This window comes from Bos indicus x Bos taurus, chromosome 21 (assembly GCF_003369695.1).
Source record: "Bos indicus x Bos taurus breed Angus x Brahman F1 hybrid chromosome 21, Bos_hybrid_MaternalHap_v2.0, whole genome shotgun sequence".
Lineage (NCBI taxonomy): Eukaryota > Metazoa > Chordata > Mammalia > Artiodactyla > Bovidae > Bos > Bos indicus x Bos taurus.
Window position 1 is genome coordinate 5609338 of NC_040096.1, and position 17370 is coordinate 5626707.

General features: G+C 45.7%; 1 protein-coding gene across 5 annotated transcripts in view; it reads right to left on the reverse strand.

The window, feature by feature from the left end:
* The window catches only part of LRRK1 (leucine rich repeat kinase 1), a 134078-nt gene that overhangs the window by 44369 nt on the left and 72339 nt on the right, over window positions 1–17370 (reverse strand). For all 5 annotated transcript variants that reach the window (XM_027520670.1, XM_027520669.1, XM_027520671.1 and 2 more), the window contains 4 exons: window positions 3609–3835; window positions 2431–2558; window positions 2173–2336; window positions 1059–1196 (listed from right to left, as the gene is read on the reverse strand). In XM_027520670.1, the coding sequence (XP_027376471.1) occupies window positions 1059–1196; window positions 2173–2336; window positions 2431–2558; window positions 3609–3835 (657 nt within the window). The remainder of the gene's footprint in view (window positions 1–1058; window positions 1197–2172; window positions 2337–2430; window positions 2559–3608; window positions 3836–17370) is intronic.

The following is a 17370-nucleotide window of genomic DNA, read 5'->3' on the forward strand; positions in this document are numbered from 1 at the left end:
TATAACCAATTCACTCTCACAGGGATTCCAACAGTGAGAGGCCTCACAGAGTCTTCAGACTCCTGACATCATAGCAGAAAGGGCAAATGGGACAGTTAATAGATCCTTCCCTTCAGATCAAGGTGAGGCAATTATTCCAGAATGAAAGGAATGAATTGACACTTCTTAAGAGTGACAATTACTTGTGGACCCATCCTGGGTATAGCAAAAGTCTGAGGCCCTGGAGGCCACAGTGCCAGGGCAGGAAGGGTGGGCAGAGCATGATGGCTCCCTGGGCTGGCCCAGGTGACACCCTGGACAGGGGTCGGGTAGCGGCAGCAACACTGAGGGTGACCCGCCCGGGTCACGGAACCTCTGCCAGCTTGACACGGACTCCTCTGGGGTGATGGAGAGTTCCCCACCCAGGCCTGGCTCTGCGCACCAAGTGGTGACTAGGACTCACGCTCTGCTTTCAGAGGCTCCCACTGGGCACCAAGTGGTGACTAGGACCCATGCTGCGCTTTCAGAGGTTCCCACTGGGCACCAAGTGGTGAATAGGACCCATGCTGCACTTTCAGAGGTTCCCACCGGAGCAGGAAAAGCAGACAGGTCTGGGAACAGCCCTGCTGGGACACACACAGCCAGGGCTCTGGCACAGGGCATTTCCTGAGTTCACGCCCAGCAATTCCAGTTCTTCCGCTTCCGGGCAGGGAGCAGGGACGCGACGGCAGTGCCGCCCGAGCCTTGTGCGCCAGCGGGCCTGGAGGGCCCACTCGTGCGCTGGGAAGGAACAAAGCCACAGAAGGTCCAAGGGGCTGCTGGGCTGTGCTTACTGTCAACATTAAAGAAAATCCTGGAAATAAAAACCCACCATCCCACTTCCTCCCAGAGCTGGGTCATTTTGCGCATTTCCTCTCAATCTTTGCACACAACCATGCATGATCTTGACGGTTAAACTTTTCTGTCAACTTATTTTTTCTTTGTCTCAAAAGCTCTGAAGAAGTACAAAGAACTGCAATGTGGAGTGGTTTTCTTACAAAAGCTGAAAATGAGAAATAAGGTGCTATTACTTGACTCACATCAAGCTGGAAAAGTCCCAGGGGAACTTCTTTCAGTGCGTTTTCTGAGAAGTCCACATCCTTCAAGTGGTTCTTCCAAAACACAGCCATTTTGTCTGGTAGAGACTCCAGGGCATTTTTGGATGCTTTGCAACATTTCTAGGAGTATGACAATAAAGAGAATTAATCAGCTTTTTAAAGGCAGGGGTTTCTATGAGAAAGACTTTCCAAATTTAATGTTAAAAATAAGACCATTACAAAAACCTCTGTAATAAATACAATTCAGCTAATTAAGAGGCTACAGACTATTCCTGGGCTTCCCTAGTGGCTCAGCGGTAAAGAACCCACTCCAATATTCTTGCCAGGAAGTCTTCATGGACAGAGGAGCCTGGTGGGCTACAGTCGATGGGGTCAAAAAGAGTCAGACTCGACTGAAGCGACTGAGCACACACGCATGCAGACTCTCCTTGCCCTGTTTTCCTGTCCTTGCTCCAAGGAACGGGTGGGAAAGGTTTCCTGGGGAGACCAAGGTGGCTCGTGGTCTTCTCCCTTCCCCCAGGACACCTGGCCCATTGTCCTTGAAAATAACGGGACGATTCAGGACAGTGTTCTGCAGAGGAGCCTACACCCCACACGCATATATATTTAAACTAGAAATATTAATGTTAGGAATGGAGAATTTCCATATTTTCTGTTAAAAATAACAGCAAGAAAACACAAATATACTTTATGCTGTCCCATCTGTTTTAACAAGCAAACTTGCCAAGAAACAAAACCACCGTTTGAAGGGGAGTGCTATGCAGGCAGACTACGCCTTCTCTCCTTCATTCTTATTTTATGGTTGTCCTAAGGAATGGCCTCGCGTTTTTGGATAGAACTCGACCCGGGCCATCCCATTTGCAGGCTGTAGCTGTGGAAAGTCTCGTAGGTGCTATGGTGCCGATCTCAAACCCAAAGCCGGAGGGGCTGGCTCTCAGGTGAGTTACCTGCCTGAGACCCTCAGCTGCAGATGCTGAGTGACAGACACGCTCATCTATAACATGGGACAACTCTGCACAGCGAGGGGAGGAGCACGGTGCACCCTCAGCGCTGTGGGACTGACCGCTTCCTTCACGGTTTCTGGCAAGTTACTAACCAAAGGGCAAGCCCAGGCATCTGGAAACGCCTTCAGGTTATTTCTGGAGACGTTTAGACAACTGAGCGATTTGAAAGAATGGAGGAAAAGTGCAGGGAGTTCTGTCAGTTTGTTGTCAGAAACATCGAGCTCCTGTAGCTTCCGTAAACCAATCCAGTTCGTGGCTAGGAGAAAATAAGAGGGATGAATTAGTAAAAAATATATCCCAATCAAGAAGAAAATGTCAAAGTACATCAGGTTACTGATGATGAAACATACCACTCTCTTCTTCAAACAATTTTTCCAAATAGTTTTTTGAAGCCGTCAGTTTTTGAAGTTTTGAGAGATGCAGGAATCCTGGTGGGAGGTGGGACAACTTGTTGCTGGAAATGTCAATTTCAAGTAGCCTGTAGTTGGGAAAGAAGGAAGTCAAGGCATCGGAAGCAAGCCGTGGCTGCGTATTTCTCTGTAAACACGTGTCTTCTCCTGGCACGAGGATAAGGAAGCATGGAAACACCAACGTGACTTTTGTTAATTGTGTTGCTGTCACTGTGTTGAGTGTAGAAAGAAGACCAGAGCTCTTTGGTTGGCCCGGGTCTCACGCACCAGTAGGGATGTAACCTTTTTCACGTATGTGATAACAGAACAAGCTGGTGTCCTGAAGCTACTGCAAGTCCAGAGAGCCGTGCTTTGTGACCTTTGGACTCTCGGGGGTGCCCCACTTAAGGACCCCCCACTCCATGGCACTTGTTTAATTTTTTGTACGGGGCTTCTTTCCCAAGAGTTACTGCTGACCCTATGCTCTTATCAACATTCTTTTCCTCACTTCACTTAGAGCCTTAGCTTTTGAAATCAGCTCACATCCCATATGGAACCAGGGCTTACAGGCATGATCATCAGTACATCAGGGAAGAGAAGGTCCTTCCCCTCCCCGTGCAGCCTCAGCAGGGGGCTTGGGTGTCTTCCCAAGGCCTCCCAGAAAAAGAGACAGGAGCTGCCCACACTGTCAGACCATGGCCAGAGTCCTGTGCAGTTAACTGCTTCTTGGAGGCCCTGCTCACTTTCCTTGGGAGGTAGGCCAAAAGCCGGGGTGTCTGGGCCCCATTGCTTCCACCAGCCCCCTTCCTCTGATGCCTGCCTGCAAGGACCAAGACTGGGCATTGTGGGCTGGCAGGCCTGCATAGCTGCAAAGAGCAGTGGACACGTGGGTCAGACAAACCACCCTGTCAGAACTCTCTGTGTTCACGTGGACAGCAGGCCGGGACCTTGTGCCCAAGAGCTTGCTAAAGGCACGGACAACTTCCTTCTCTCATTTTAGCTGAAAATCTGTTTTCCAAAGCACCAGCTACAATCAGGGAGCACGCCTGCAGGAAGCAGACGCTGCAGGCAGAGGGTGTGGGGGCAGCCAGGCTCACAGGGTGAGGGCCCCCCACTGGGGCCGCGGGGCAGGAGCCCACCTGGAACAGATGATTTCATCTGATGACTGCACGCTGGGCAGCTCCCCCAGGTGGTTGTCTGAGAGGTTCAGCTTCCGGAGGTTGATGAGGCCCCAGGGGACGACTGAGGGGAGGGACGCAAGGCAGTTGGCAGAAAGATCCAGCTCTGTGATCTGGCAGGAGATGTCGATGAGCCAGTCCAGATCCACCCAGGGCAGCTTGAGGTGGGACCACTTCACACGCAGAGCCTGGGTGTTGGAGAAATGGGCAAAGCACACGCCAGTGATAAACCCAGGGCTCACGCAGACTTGGAATAAAGCAATGGTTTATCCAAGTGTGAGTCTGTCTGCTCGTCTCAGCAGAGTCCTGAGAGATCGGGAGCACTGGGAGCACACTGTCACTTGGGGGCACCTGTATCCTCGAGGGGATCTCTGCAGACACAGCAACGTGCTCTCCAGACACGAGAGGGAGCACGTGGGCTTCGCGTCACCTCTGAGAGGGCTGATCACAGCCGGGCGGGACACACAGCAGGAATGGCCCCTGCTTTGTGCAGAAGAGGCCACCCCAACTTGGAGGACCCTCCCCAGCCTGCAGAAGAAGGCGGAGACCCAAACCTGCGTCTTCTCCCTTCAGGGCACTCTTCCCCGTGATTAGGACAAGAAGTGCCTGCACGTGCTCACACCGAGTACGGTGCTTTGTGGATGCACCGCTTCCAGAGTGAGCCACAACACACAGGCAACGGCCAGACCACATGCGCAAAGAAGACTTTGACCCACAACCTGCAGCCTACCTGCAACCACAGCCTACCAGGACACTAATAACCCCTCATCTAAACTGGAAGGAGGGACAAAGCCAGAGAAGCGGTTACTTCTCAGTCGAGTCCCGGAGGTTTGGGGCCAACCGTTACAGAAGTTACCCTGTAACTTCCTGGACTAGGCGTTGTAGTGAGTCAGGGGTGGGGCCTGGCATTTGGCATTTCCTTCAAGCTCCCAGGTGATGCCAGAGCTGCTGGTCTAAGGAACATACTCTGGGAAGGAAGAGACTGAACTTGACCTAGAGCTTGACTCATTCTATTTAAAGAAATAAAATATAAATTATATGATCCTTTCTTTCAGGTGAGAAAGGTTCTCTAGCCCTAGGCTAAGACAACTGCTGTGACTAATTAGGGAAAGTCAAACATGCTCCCCCAACCAGTTATGAAGGATGCCCCCTTCTAGGTCACCACCTCCAGCTTGCCCACCCAACAGCCTCCAGACAGGGCACACCTGACGGCTTGCCCTTGTCCGTGATAAAGCCTCTCCACTCCTCTGACAAAAGGTGAGCGACAGTGGCTGACTCGCTGCCGAAAGCACTGAATAAATCTCCTTTGCTTTCCTCATTTGGTTGGGTCAGAAAGGCCAGCAGCTTGCTGGCACATGGTGGTAAGTGGGATCTGGTGAAGTGTTCATGAGCAGGGCTTTGCTCTTCTTGATCATCCAAGAATGTGGTTTCTGGGGAAAGGAAATCGGCTCTTTTGGCTAGTTTCTCTAAAGCAGCTGGAAATCCATATCAGAAAATTGGAGAAACAAGAATTAGTGCTTCACTAAAGGGAAAATGTTGCAACTGGGAAAGATACCAATAACGTGAGGTAAGTTCACTTTTAAAATTGGCAGCAGTAGACTCCCTTATCTGGTCACAAGGTGGCGTGTGCGCCTCGTCTTTGTCTCCTTGGCTAACTTGCCAGGACTGGAAAGGCTGGGTCGGCTGTGCCTTCTCAAAGCTCTGGGTTTTGAACCAAGGAGATGGGGGCTCTGTCTCTGCCTGCCTGTCCCTCTCCATTCACCTGGATGGAGAGAGGCGGTCGTACACTGGATTTCAGGTCAACAGAATGGAGTTTTAGTCTCAGTTTTATTTTAGACAAGTCAAGCTTGAGCTGTAGGCCTGTTTTTATTATCATTATTGTTTCCCCCATAATTATTTATCTTGAAAACTTTCAAAACTGCAGAAAGGTTTAACCAGTTCAATGCATATCCATTCATATGCACTTCATCTAGATTCACCAACTGTTAATACGTTGCCACATTTCTTTTTCTTCTTTCTTCCCTCCACACAAACACACACTTCTCATTTTTTGCTGAGTCATCTGAAAGTAACCATGGCACTTCATTCACACCAACGTTACCTTGGAAGAAATGAAATCAGTACAACATTATCAAATCCATACTCCATGTTCAAATATTCCAGAAATGTCTTTTATAACTATTCTGCATCTTGATCCAGGATCTCATCAAAAATCACACACTGCATTTAGTTGTCACGTCTCATTACTTTTCTTGAATCTAGAAGAATCCTCATGACTTTTGCTGTCCTTTTAAACTTTGACACTGTAAGTTTTCAAGTCATTCTAGTTGTTTTGTAGAATATCCCATAATCTGAATTTTGTTTCCTAATGTTTAGATTCAAGTGAAACATTTTTGGCAAGAATCTCAATGTTCATTCCTACTAACTGAACTCCACAAGAGGGCACCTGATGCCATGTTATTTCACTAATGGTGATGCCAAGTCTGATCCTTTGGTTAAGGGATCTGTCCTTTGTAATGCCACATTTTGTGTGTGTGCGTGTGTGAGCATGCTCAGTCATTTCTGACTCTTTGGGACCCCATGGACTGGAGCCCGCCAGGCTCCTCTGTCCATTGAATTTCCAGGGCAAGAATACTGGAGGGGGTTGCCATTTCCTCCTCCAGGGGATCTTCCCAACCCAGGGATCGACTCCAAGTCTCTTGCATCTCCTCCACTGGCAGGCAGACTCTTTACCTCTGTGCCACAAAGTCACACTGTACTCTTTGTGATTAGCGATCTGAGAGGGTGATATTCGGAGACTAGTGAATGCTTTCTGTTCCTACATCAGTTCATCTTGTCGTTTTAGCATCCATTGTTGATCCAAGGTGTCCAGATCACAGTCTGACTTTCTCTACTCTGCATGGCCCTGTATGTCCATTCAGGTCACCTGAACTGATACGGCAGTCAAACGCAAAGTAAAAAAGAGACTGGGTTTGCTTTTAAATAACAAACCTTAGGTGTCGATTGAAAGTTTTATAAATAAAACTTTGGAAGGGCCATCAAAAATAAATAAAACAACAGGCAAAATTGACATGAACCAATTACGACACAAATCAATCAGACATCCTCGGGGAACCAGCTGAGACTTTGTGTCCCGATGATGGCAACCTCCCTCCTGCATCTCCTCTGTGTCAGCCTCTCTGATCCTGGAGCTGCAGCCTAGAACTGCACAAGGAGCAGGGACTCTGCCTCAGGGACTCGAGCCCTGTGTTTGCCTAACTCACCGCATGTGGGGCCTTGTGCAAGCTGAGTGGGGGTGAGCACTTTTTCAGGCACTGTCGGGCTCAACTCCCTTTTAAGGAAATCGCCTGTGGATTCCGTGCTGCGCTAAGTCAGCCCAAGGGTCGTCTCCATCTCCTCTGCCCCAGGAGGCAGTGTGGCCTTCCAGAAGCTGGACTGCAGGCATCTCCAGTGCTAGGCCTCATATAACCACCTCTGAAGCTCAGCACTGTGCCTAGCGTGCAGCAGGCACTCAAGAAATGTTTGTGTGCTGAAAAGAGTCAAGCCACTGCGACCAACAATCCATCTACTACCGCCTCTAGCCGTATCCACCACTCTAAACTATCAAGGTCTGCTCAAACCCCACAGCCTCCCCCACTGCAGTCTGTCTGCAGAGAACACCTCAACTCCTGCCCCGGACAGCCCTGCACCTCCACAGTCTTCCCCAAACACCCCCCAAATTTCTGGCCCACTGTTTCTCCCAAGACCTCTGCCCACCCTCTGGGTTCCTTTTGGCAGATGGCTTGTGGGGTTAATAATTTGTTCTTGGTAGAAGGTAGAAGAAATCGGGGAATGGGCCACCTCCTAGAACTGAGGATTCAAGACTAAAGGAAAACTTTCAACTAAAGCCCAGAAACTCAGTTCAGTTTAGTTCAGTTGGTCAGTTGTCCATTGAGCATGTGGTAGTTTGACCCTGGGTTAAACAACCAAACAGTCGGTCCAACTCTTTGCAATCCCATGGACTGCAGCACACCAGGCTTCCCTGTCCATCACCAACTCCTGGAGCTTACTCAAACTCATGTCCATTGAGTTCGTGATGCCATCCAACAGTCTCATCCTCTGTCATCCCCTTCTCCTCCTGCCTTCCATCTTGCCCAGCATCAGGATGTTTTCCAATGAGTCAGTTCTTTGCATCAAGTGGCCAAAGTATTGGAGTTTCAGCTTTAGCATCAGTCCTTCCAAAAAATATTCAGGTCTGATTTCCTTTGGGATGGACTGGTTGAACCTCTTTGCTGTCCATGGGACTCTCAAGAGTCTTTTCCAACACCACATTTCAAAAGCATCAATTCTTCGGTGCTCAGCTTTCTTTATAGTCTAACTCTCACATCCATACACGACTACTGAAAAAACCATAGCTTTGAATAGACGGACCTTTGTCAACAAAGTAATGTGTCTGTTTCTTATTATGGTGTCTAGGTTGGTCATAGCTTTTCTTTCAAGGAGTAAGCGTCTTTTAATTTCACGGCTGCAATCACCATCTGCAGTGATTTTGGAGCCCCCAAAAATAAAGTCTCTCACTGTTTCCATTATTTCCCCATCTATTTGCCATGAAGTGATGGGACCAGATGCCATGATCTTCATTTTTGAATGTTGAGTTTTAAGCCAGCTTTTCACTCTCCTCTTTCACATTCATTAAGAGGCTCTTTAGTCTTTGCTTTCTGCCATAAGGGTGGTGTCATCTGCACATCTGAGGCTATTGATATTTCTCCCGGCAATCTTGATTACAGCTTGTGCTTCTTCCAGTCCAGTGTTTCTCATGATGTACTCTGCATATAAGTTAAATAAGCAGGGTGACAATATACAGCCTTGACGTACTCCTTTCCCGATTTGGAACCAGGCTGTTGTTCCATGTCCGGTTCTAACTGTTGCTTATTGACCTTCATACAGATTTCTTAGGAGGCAGATAAGATGGTCTGGTATTCCCATCTCTTGAAGACTTTTTCACAGTTTGTTGTGATCCACACAGTCAAAGGCTGTGGCATAGTCAATAAAGCAGAAGTAGGTGTTTTTTCCGGAACTCTTGCTTTTTTGATGATCCAACAGATGTTGGCAATTTGATCTGTGGTTCCTCTGCCTTTTCTAAATCCAGCTTGAACATGTGGAAGTTCATGGTTCACATACTTTTGAAGCCTCGCTTGAGAATTTTAGGCATTACTTTGCTAGCATGTGAGTTGAGTGCAGTTGTGTGGTAATTTGAGCATTCTTTGGCATTGCCTTTTTTTGGGATTGGAATGAAAACTGACCTTTTCCAGTCCTGTGGCCACTGCTGAGTTTTCCAAATTTGCTGGCATATTGAGTGCAGCACTTTCACAGCGTCATCTTTTAGAATTTGAAATAGCTCAACTGGAATTCTCTCACCTCTACTATCTTTGTTCATAGTGATGCTTCCTAAGGCCCACTTTGCTTTGCATTCCAGGCTGTCTGGCTCTAGGTGAGTGGTCACACCATCATGATTATCTGGGTCATGAAGATCTTTTTTGTGTAGTTCTTCTGTGTATTCTTGGCACCAGAAACTACCTGTTCATAAATGAACCACAGGATTCAGAAAGTGAACCCAACACTAGAATTCATAGAAAGGTTGTGGGGCCAAGGGATCATGGCCTTGCTGTCAGTAACCAACTGACCAACCTGCCACAGGGCCACCAAGGTTCTCTGGAGCTGTTGGAAGCACCAGGATGGTGGGCCTGGAGCCAAGAGAGTCTTGCACAAGTTTACAGGAGAGAGAGGTCGCTTTTGATCCTGGGTTTCACAGGGTTACTCAGGGACCCCAGATTTTGCAGGCAGTCTGGCCTCTGCCTTTGCACTCTGTCCTGCCACCACGACAAAGGGGACAGGGTGCTCCCTGGTCTGTTTTCTTTCTCCTGGAGTTCAGAGCCCTCATCCTTTGAGTCATTTAAAGCCTCCTGAACCTGCAAGTCCTTCAGCGAGGGTCTGTGTTATGGCCCCCAGTTAGGCAACAAGGATGCCATCCTGCCTCACAGTCAGCACTTACTTGAGCACTGCCAAGCGCAGGCCAGCCTGCCAGGCACTGTGGCTCTGGATGCTGCAGATGGAACCAAGGCCCAGGGAGTTTATGGCTCAAAGGAAGAGCTGTGTGTACTGACCATGCATCTGGACATCCTAACTCACCAGTTTCTTGGTTTTCATGGACTAAGAGCATATGATGTTAACCACAAAGCCAGGAATGAACACCCGCGGGGAAGCCTCTCTGCTTCTTTGGAGGCATTATTTATCAGAAGTAAATCATCAATAAGAAGTGAGTGGCTGTGTGTGGCACTCAGTAACCTGGACATGAGGAAGGGGAGGAAGCAGATCCTCCCAGTTCCTAAAATTGAGCTTTTTTAGGTCTAATGCCCACCACAGTTTCTGCAGGGTTGAAATCTGAAACTCAAGCTCAAGCCCTGAGAGAAGCAGTAAAAAGCAGAAGTCTGAAAACATGATGACACGGACACATTCAGAATTCAGACATGCTTGTGAAAAGACTTCTGGGCTGGATGGTGGCTGGAAAAACATGTAAGGTTTCTACCTGGTCTTGGAATAGTCTGAGAACTTTCACCTTCAAAAGTTACTTTCCTTTTGGTGCACAAACATTACAGGGTGTACAAGTATTTCCAAAGCGGCAGTGAGGAAGAAGGAAGGAAAAAGGACGCATAGAAACCTAGCTGGGCAGCCCTCATTACTTATTTGTGTTTAGTGCAGGCAGGACTACAATAAACCAGGTTCTGAGGGAGACAACCTAGCAAATGTATCATTAAACCCATGCACGCTGAACTGCAAAGTCAAAGATAGCTGGCTGTAGAGATCCCAAAATTCAACAGCACCATGGTTAAGGCCACATCACCCTGGAAGAAGCAGACAGACAAAGTGCTATGTTTGTTCTTAAGCATGAGTCCTTTCAATTCTGGACCTAAGTAAAGGAAATACTGATCTCCCAGAAGGCAATGTAGGTGACTTAAGAAACTTGTTTTCCAAGGCCGTGATGGTAACTATGACCAGTTTAAGGAAGACCAGGACACTAGGCTCAGTACAGACAGTGATGTTTAGGAGGACCTCTGCATAAGGAGGTCTTGTCCTGTGATGGAAGCTGTGGTCCAGGAAGGCAATTGCCTGCCTTTGCACACTGCTGCCTGAAGCTTCCATAGACAAATGTCACAGAGATTGAGTCCAAGACTGAGAGCATGCCTTCTTTCATGCTTTTATGTTGGCGCAACCCTTATGGTTGAAGAATATAATGGTTTATGAAGGGCTGAAATTGATAATGCTTTTAGGCTGGCTTTAACCTGAAGAGCTGAGGGGCTGGCAACTGGGCCCTGAGCGGACACAGAGAACTCTGCTCCAGCGCTGGGAGGACGTGCCTCTGCAATCTTGAGCACAGCCCCAGCAGAGCAAGCTCCAATGCTGCCCCCTTCTTAGGTCTCCGTGGAACCCACAAAGCAGAATCTGCATCCCTTCTCCTCATATTCTCATCTCACTGTCCCTTGAGGGGACAGATGGGAACTCAATGACAGCAAGGCATGACACAAAAAAGGCAGTCAGTGCAATTAGTCTTTTCAGTCAAGACTAATTGAGTTAAAATTCTCCCCCATGAGTCAAAATGGGGGAGAATGCATAGAATGTTCTAAAATGTATTCATGGACCCTTAGACTACATAGGGCTTCCCTAGTGGCTCAGATGGTAAAGAATCCACCTGCAATGCTGGAGACCTGGGTTCAATCCCTGGGTCGGGAAGATCCCCTGGAGCAGGAAATGGCAACCCACTCCAGTACCCTTGCCTGGAAAATCCAATTGACAGATGAGCCTGGTAGGCTACAGTCCATGGTGTCCCGAAGAGTTGGACATGACTGAGCGACTTCACTTTCTTTCTTTCTTTGGACTACATAGAACCTAAGACTTCCTTTTTGTGAGTAAGCACATTCCTGGGTGATGGTTCTTTGTTGAAATAGACAGTAAGACAAGAACTACCTTCTGACTGCGAAGGAGTAGTCAGGGCACCAGACAGCTAAAGGAGTGCAAACCCAATGGATGTAATCAGAAAGGAAGAGACTCACAAAAAGGTCTGAAGAACAAGCCAAAAGAAACCTAAGAACGAAGGTGTCCAGAGCATCAGTCAGCTGCAGAATCTGAAGACAAATCCTAGGCCTCCTGAATGACATCAGTGACTGCAAAAGGGGGTCTGTGCGTGGAGGCCAACAAGTTAGCAGTAAATTTCAAGCCTGCAAGTGTCTTCTGGAGCCCAGACTGTCAGAGGAGGCTCTGTGTGATGGGGAGTCAGCTGGATCAGCGTGCTGGAGACAGCAGCTCTGGCCCAGTCTCCCTGTGCAGGTGAGGGCCATGGCAAGTGAGGACTGACTGACTGCACCCCCAGCCACGGCCTGGAGAACCCTCTGTGCAAGGCTCCCAAGTGCCTGCTCAAGTCTGCGCACCTAGCAGGAACAGGCTCTCAGGAGAGAAGGGGCGTTGAGAGTGGAGGGAGGAGCAGGAGCCTGGACTTGACTGCCTGTCTGCCTGTGTGTGTGAGACCACCACGGAGGCGGACTAGGCCAAGGACAGCGGAGTAACAGCCACAGGATGGTGTCATGGGAGGAGCTGTGTCCCGGCAAAAGATACGCTTCTTTTCAGGTACCTGAAAATAAGCTTATTTGAGTTTGTTTGGAAACAGGGTCTTTATGGAGGTAATCAAGTTAAAATGAGGTCACTAGGGTGGGCCCTAGTGTGACTGGTGTCCTTATGGAAAGGGGAGGTGAGACACAGAGGTGGACAGGTGCAGAGAAAAGAAGAGAAGTCAGGGTTGGGGGATGGCATGAAACTAGAGTGATGGGTCTACACGCCAAGGAACACCAAGGACTGACAGTAGCCACTGGATGCTGGGAAGTGGCAGGGAAGGGTCTTCCGCTGGAGCTGTGACAAGGAGCACAGGTCCTGTCAACACCCTGAGTCAGATGTGCAGCCTAGAGAACTTGCGACAATACATTCCTGTTATTCTAAGCCAACTCATGTTTGCTCCTTTGTTACAGTGGCACTGATACAGAAGGTAACAAGTTAAGTGATGACGGGAGAAGTCAAGACCTGAGAATCCAGAACATTTCATCAACAGAAGCCCACAGATTAAGAAAGGAAATGGAATAAGCAGAGATTCTTAAAAGACACTGCTTATCTTGAGATAAGCAGATTAGAAACACAATAAAAATGTAGGGAAAGGACAGTGAAACCAGTTATTAATTTAGGGAAAAGCCTAGGAGGACTCTATGATGAAAAAGGAGAAATTTGAAAATGACCTGAGGATAACAAAGCCGGTAAGGGAAAGGAGAGAAGAGAAAGGGGAGGATAGCCTAAACTCAGAAGAAAGATTAATTAAATGACTCAGTTATTAAATTAAATGACTTAGTGAGAGAAAAGAAAAATGAAATCAGTTCTGACAAAAGCCTTCCTGCTAAAAATATTGTAAATGTCAGAATTAGTGGTGGTTAGCTGCCAATAAAATTTCAGACAAAGGAAAAAAAAAGGGAAACATAACCAAGGAAGCCAGATCAATGCAAAACGTAAGCACAAAAATAACTTATAAACAATCCTGCAGTGGCATTTTAAACAGTCAACACGGAACAGTCTGATGCCTAGTAGGGCACACTCAAACCTGAACCCTGTAGGAGAACCTTCTGGAAGTTGAGCTGTGATGGCATGATAATACCTTCCTGGTAACTCTTTGCAAGGCATACACAGAACTTTTTCAAATGACCCTCATAGTAACCCTGTAAGCTCAGGTACAATTTGCATATTAACAGCCTCAGTGAGGAAATTGTTTGAAGGTAAGAGAACCAGGATCACAGTTCACATCAGGAGCCTAATGTTCTCTTCCCACTGACGGCGTTCAGTCACAAGGCCATGAAATAGCTGACATGATTTCAAAGGCATTAGGAGAGATAATCAAGGTGCCTCAATGATGGTAAAGCCCCAAAATACATCATGCTAAATCTCTGGGTTCCAACCCAGGACAAATTCATGAAAAACAAACTCATGAAAATTTTAGAAAAATATTAGCAGAATATGATAGGTCTCATATGCAAAAAAATGAATAGAGAATTATAAATTACACATAAGAATGGGAGTAGGGGCCAGGAGACCAAACTCTTTTCTCAAATCAGTATGAACTTGCACATAAATTGCTAACATTCTGAGTAAGAAACAAAAGTAAAAGGAAAAAAGGGAAAAGGCAAGCCTCCCGCATATCTTATTGCTGAACAAAGGCAAAGTAAAGGTAAAAATCAATGATGAAATCAGAATTGAAAGGTATCCAATTATTTGGACACTAACAATGTCCTTTCAAATAATGCTTGGGTAGGAGCAAAAATAGCTTCCCTGGTGGCTCAGATGGTAAAGAATCTGCCTGCAAAGCAGGAGACCCAGGTTCCATTCCTGGGTGGGGAAGACCCCTGGAGAAGGGAATGGCAACCCATTCCAGTATTCTTGCCTGGAGAATTCAGGGACAGAGGAGCCTGGTGGGCTACAGTCCATGGGATTGCAAAGAGCTGGACATGACTGAACAACTAACACCACCACAGGAGAGAAAAACCAATTCACACGAGTAGAATATATTTTTAGACCAACAAAAGCATCACAAGTAATGGGGACAAAAACTCTGATAACGGTTATCAAAAGGAAAAAGTAAAGCGTCACAAACTAGCCCTGCCCTGCTTAGAATGGAAAGCTAAAAGAAAGTGGGGAAATGAAATTAGAGTAAAAATAGAAAAACCAAAATGAAATAAAAACAAGGAAGTTGCAAATAAAACCAATTTTAAAATAATTTGAAAATAATAAAGTTGATAACCAATGACTAAATTAAAAATAAAAGTACCTTAATAATCTAAGAATAAAAATGACAATCTATCAACCACTGGAAAATAATGTTTAAGTTATGGGAGATGTCCTCAGCCAGAGCTAAAAAAACAAATAATGATATTGAAATGCAAGATTTACTTCTAAAATAAAAAGTTCTCAAAGTGATACAGTGAGAGAAAAAACAAAATAATGTATATGAGACAAACACGGAAAATAACTAAAGGCTCACTCTCCAAAGGCTCCTAATTCAATATAGCTCTTTTTCAATCCAGTCTTTCAAAGAACTAATTGTCTCTGTGTTACATACATGGTTCCTTAACAGAAGACTCACTTCATTTTATGAGTAAAACCAATTATTCTTCAAGAGCCATTAAAATTCTAAGTCAACTACATGTAGACCTATGGATGCAAAAACTGGAACAAAATTTTCTCTAATGGAAATCAACAACTGAACTCAAAGGTTTCAGTTCTCCAACCAAGCAGGATCTATACCAAGAAAAAAGCACAGTGGTAACTTCTGGAAAACCATCAAGCACATTTTGTTAAAGAAAAGTGGTCCTCTTTGAATCATCTAAATGCCAAAACATATTAAAATTTATTATTTTTTCTTCACTAAAATTCTTCAAATAGGTAAACAAGGTCTGCTTTTAAATCAACATTGTGCTTTTCTCCCTGTAGTATTTCGGTCATTCCTTTTAAAAACAGGAAATTTACCAAAAAATCTTCCTTCCAACTTAAGAATTTTGCCAATAGCAATTTGAGAGAAAGAAAAAAAGAAGGAAATAAAAATACTATCTCTGCAATTACTACCCTATTCAAGTTACTGTTTGAGAGAACTCTGTTTCCTCAATTTTTAAATAAAGACAATTTCTACCTCATAGATTTGTATAGATGATTAAAGTAGAATGTTTTGCAAAGTACTTTGTTAGCCATGAAGTCCTTTGCAAACAGAAGGTTGCTACATGTGTAAAAATTTATCCATCCGTCTATTTACCTGTCCATCCATGCATCCGTCCAGGGAGCCCACCCATCCATCTACCCACCTACCTATGTTCCATCCATCCATCTAAGCAACCATCTACTCACCCTGTTCCAGGCCCTACACTGAGAGGCAAATACAGGGTGAGCAAATTCTTGCTTTGGAGAAACTTCCAGTTAAATGGGGGAATTGACATTAAACAAGAATATCACCCAAACAGACAACCCCAAATTTTAAGTGCTATGAATAAGAGGGAAGGGAGCTCTAGGAGAAGGAAGAGGGATGTGACCCAGCCTGTGGGCTAGGGGAGCCCTTCCCGGGCCTGGGGCTGAGGTGTGGCGAGCTGGCGGGGCGGCGTGGTGCAGAGCGCGGGCAGGGCACTGTCCCTGCTGGGCAGTGTCCACCTTTGGGTAAAGCACACCCGCTGCAGTTCCCCTGCTGCTGGGTAGTGGGGGTTTTCTCCTACTTTCTTATAAATAATCGTGCTTTGAGCAGTGCAGTTGTGGCAATTACTTTTTTTTTCCTTTTGAGTTATGTCCTAGAGGTATCTTTCATAAAGGAAATACCAAATTCAGAGCTGTTCTCTGCGAGAAAAGCACTTTATAGCTTTTGTCACATGATGCCAATTACTTTCCCCACATATGGAACCAATTTATATCGCCAGCAGCAAGGCTTTGGTGTCCCTTTCTCTTTGACGCTGCCAAGTGTCTTACTCAGCATTTATATTTATTTTTGTGAGTTTAACAGGTATGTGACAGCATTTTCTGTAGTTTCCAATAAAGTTGTATGTGCTTCCATGCCACGATTTACTGTCTGTGTTTTCTCTTATGTAAATTAACCATTCATTTCTCAGAACTTCTTACCCAAGGCCATTTGTATGCAATATGACCACGGCTCTGGCTTGGGCACTGCAGAGTACTAAGCATCTCAGAGATGATCTATAAACACGGACTGAATTAAACTCAATTATCAATTGACATATACCTGTATCAATTCTTTTGGATTTCAGTTTCTGTCGGTTCTTTTTTCTCAAGTACCTTCTAATGTTTTTCTTTTTAATATTTCTTTAAAAGTTATATTTTACTATACTAGTGTACTATAGTAAAAATATATCTTACTATATTACTACATTTTACTATAATTGATTTTAATATATATCATTTATCTTATTTGTGACTATACATCTTGACATACCTTTAAAGTTTTGAAATGTAATCATTTTCTTTTATAACTGGAATAAATGTGCTTTTAAAATATATTCTAACGAGTTTCCAATGCTTAACTTTTACCTGTCTGGAATTAATCTGCATAATTATGAATGTACTTGTCTATGGCCACCTGATGAGAAGAGACAACTCATTGGAAAAGACCATGATGCTGAAAAAGATTGAGAGCAGAAGGAGAAGGGGGCAACAGAGGGTGAGATGGGTGGATGGCATCACTGACTCAATGGACATGAGTTTGAGCAAGCTCCGGGAGACAGTGAAGAACAGGGAAGCCTGGCAGGCTGCAGTCCATGGGGTCTCAGAGTTGGACATGACTCAGGGACTGAACAACAATGCTGATATCCAATAGTTTCAATGACATTTTTTTTCTTCTCTTATTCTTTCCTTATTGTGTTTTCTGCTGCTGCTGCTGCTGCTAAGTCACTTCAGTCGTGTCCAACTCTATGTGACCCCACAGACGGCAGCCCATCAGGCTCCGCCATCCCTGGGATTCTCCAGGTAAGAACACTGGAGTGGGCTGCCATTTCCTTCTCCAATTGTGTTTTCTAGTTTGTCACATATTCCAAATAATAGTATTTCTGTATCTCTATGAATCATTTTCTCCACTGTAAATTAAATGCAAGTGGTTTGTATAACTGCTGGTTTG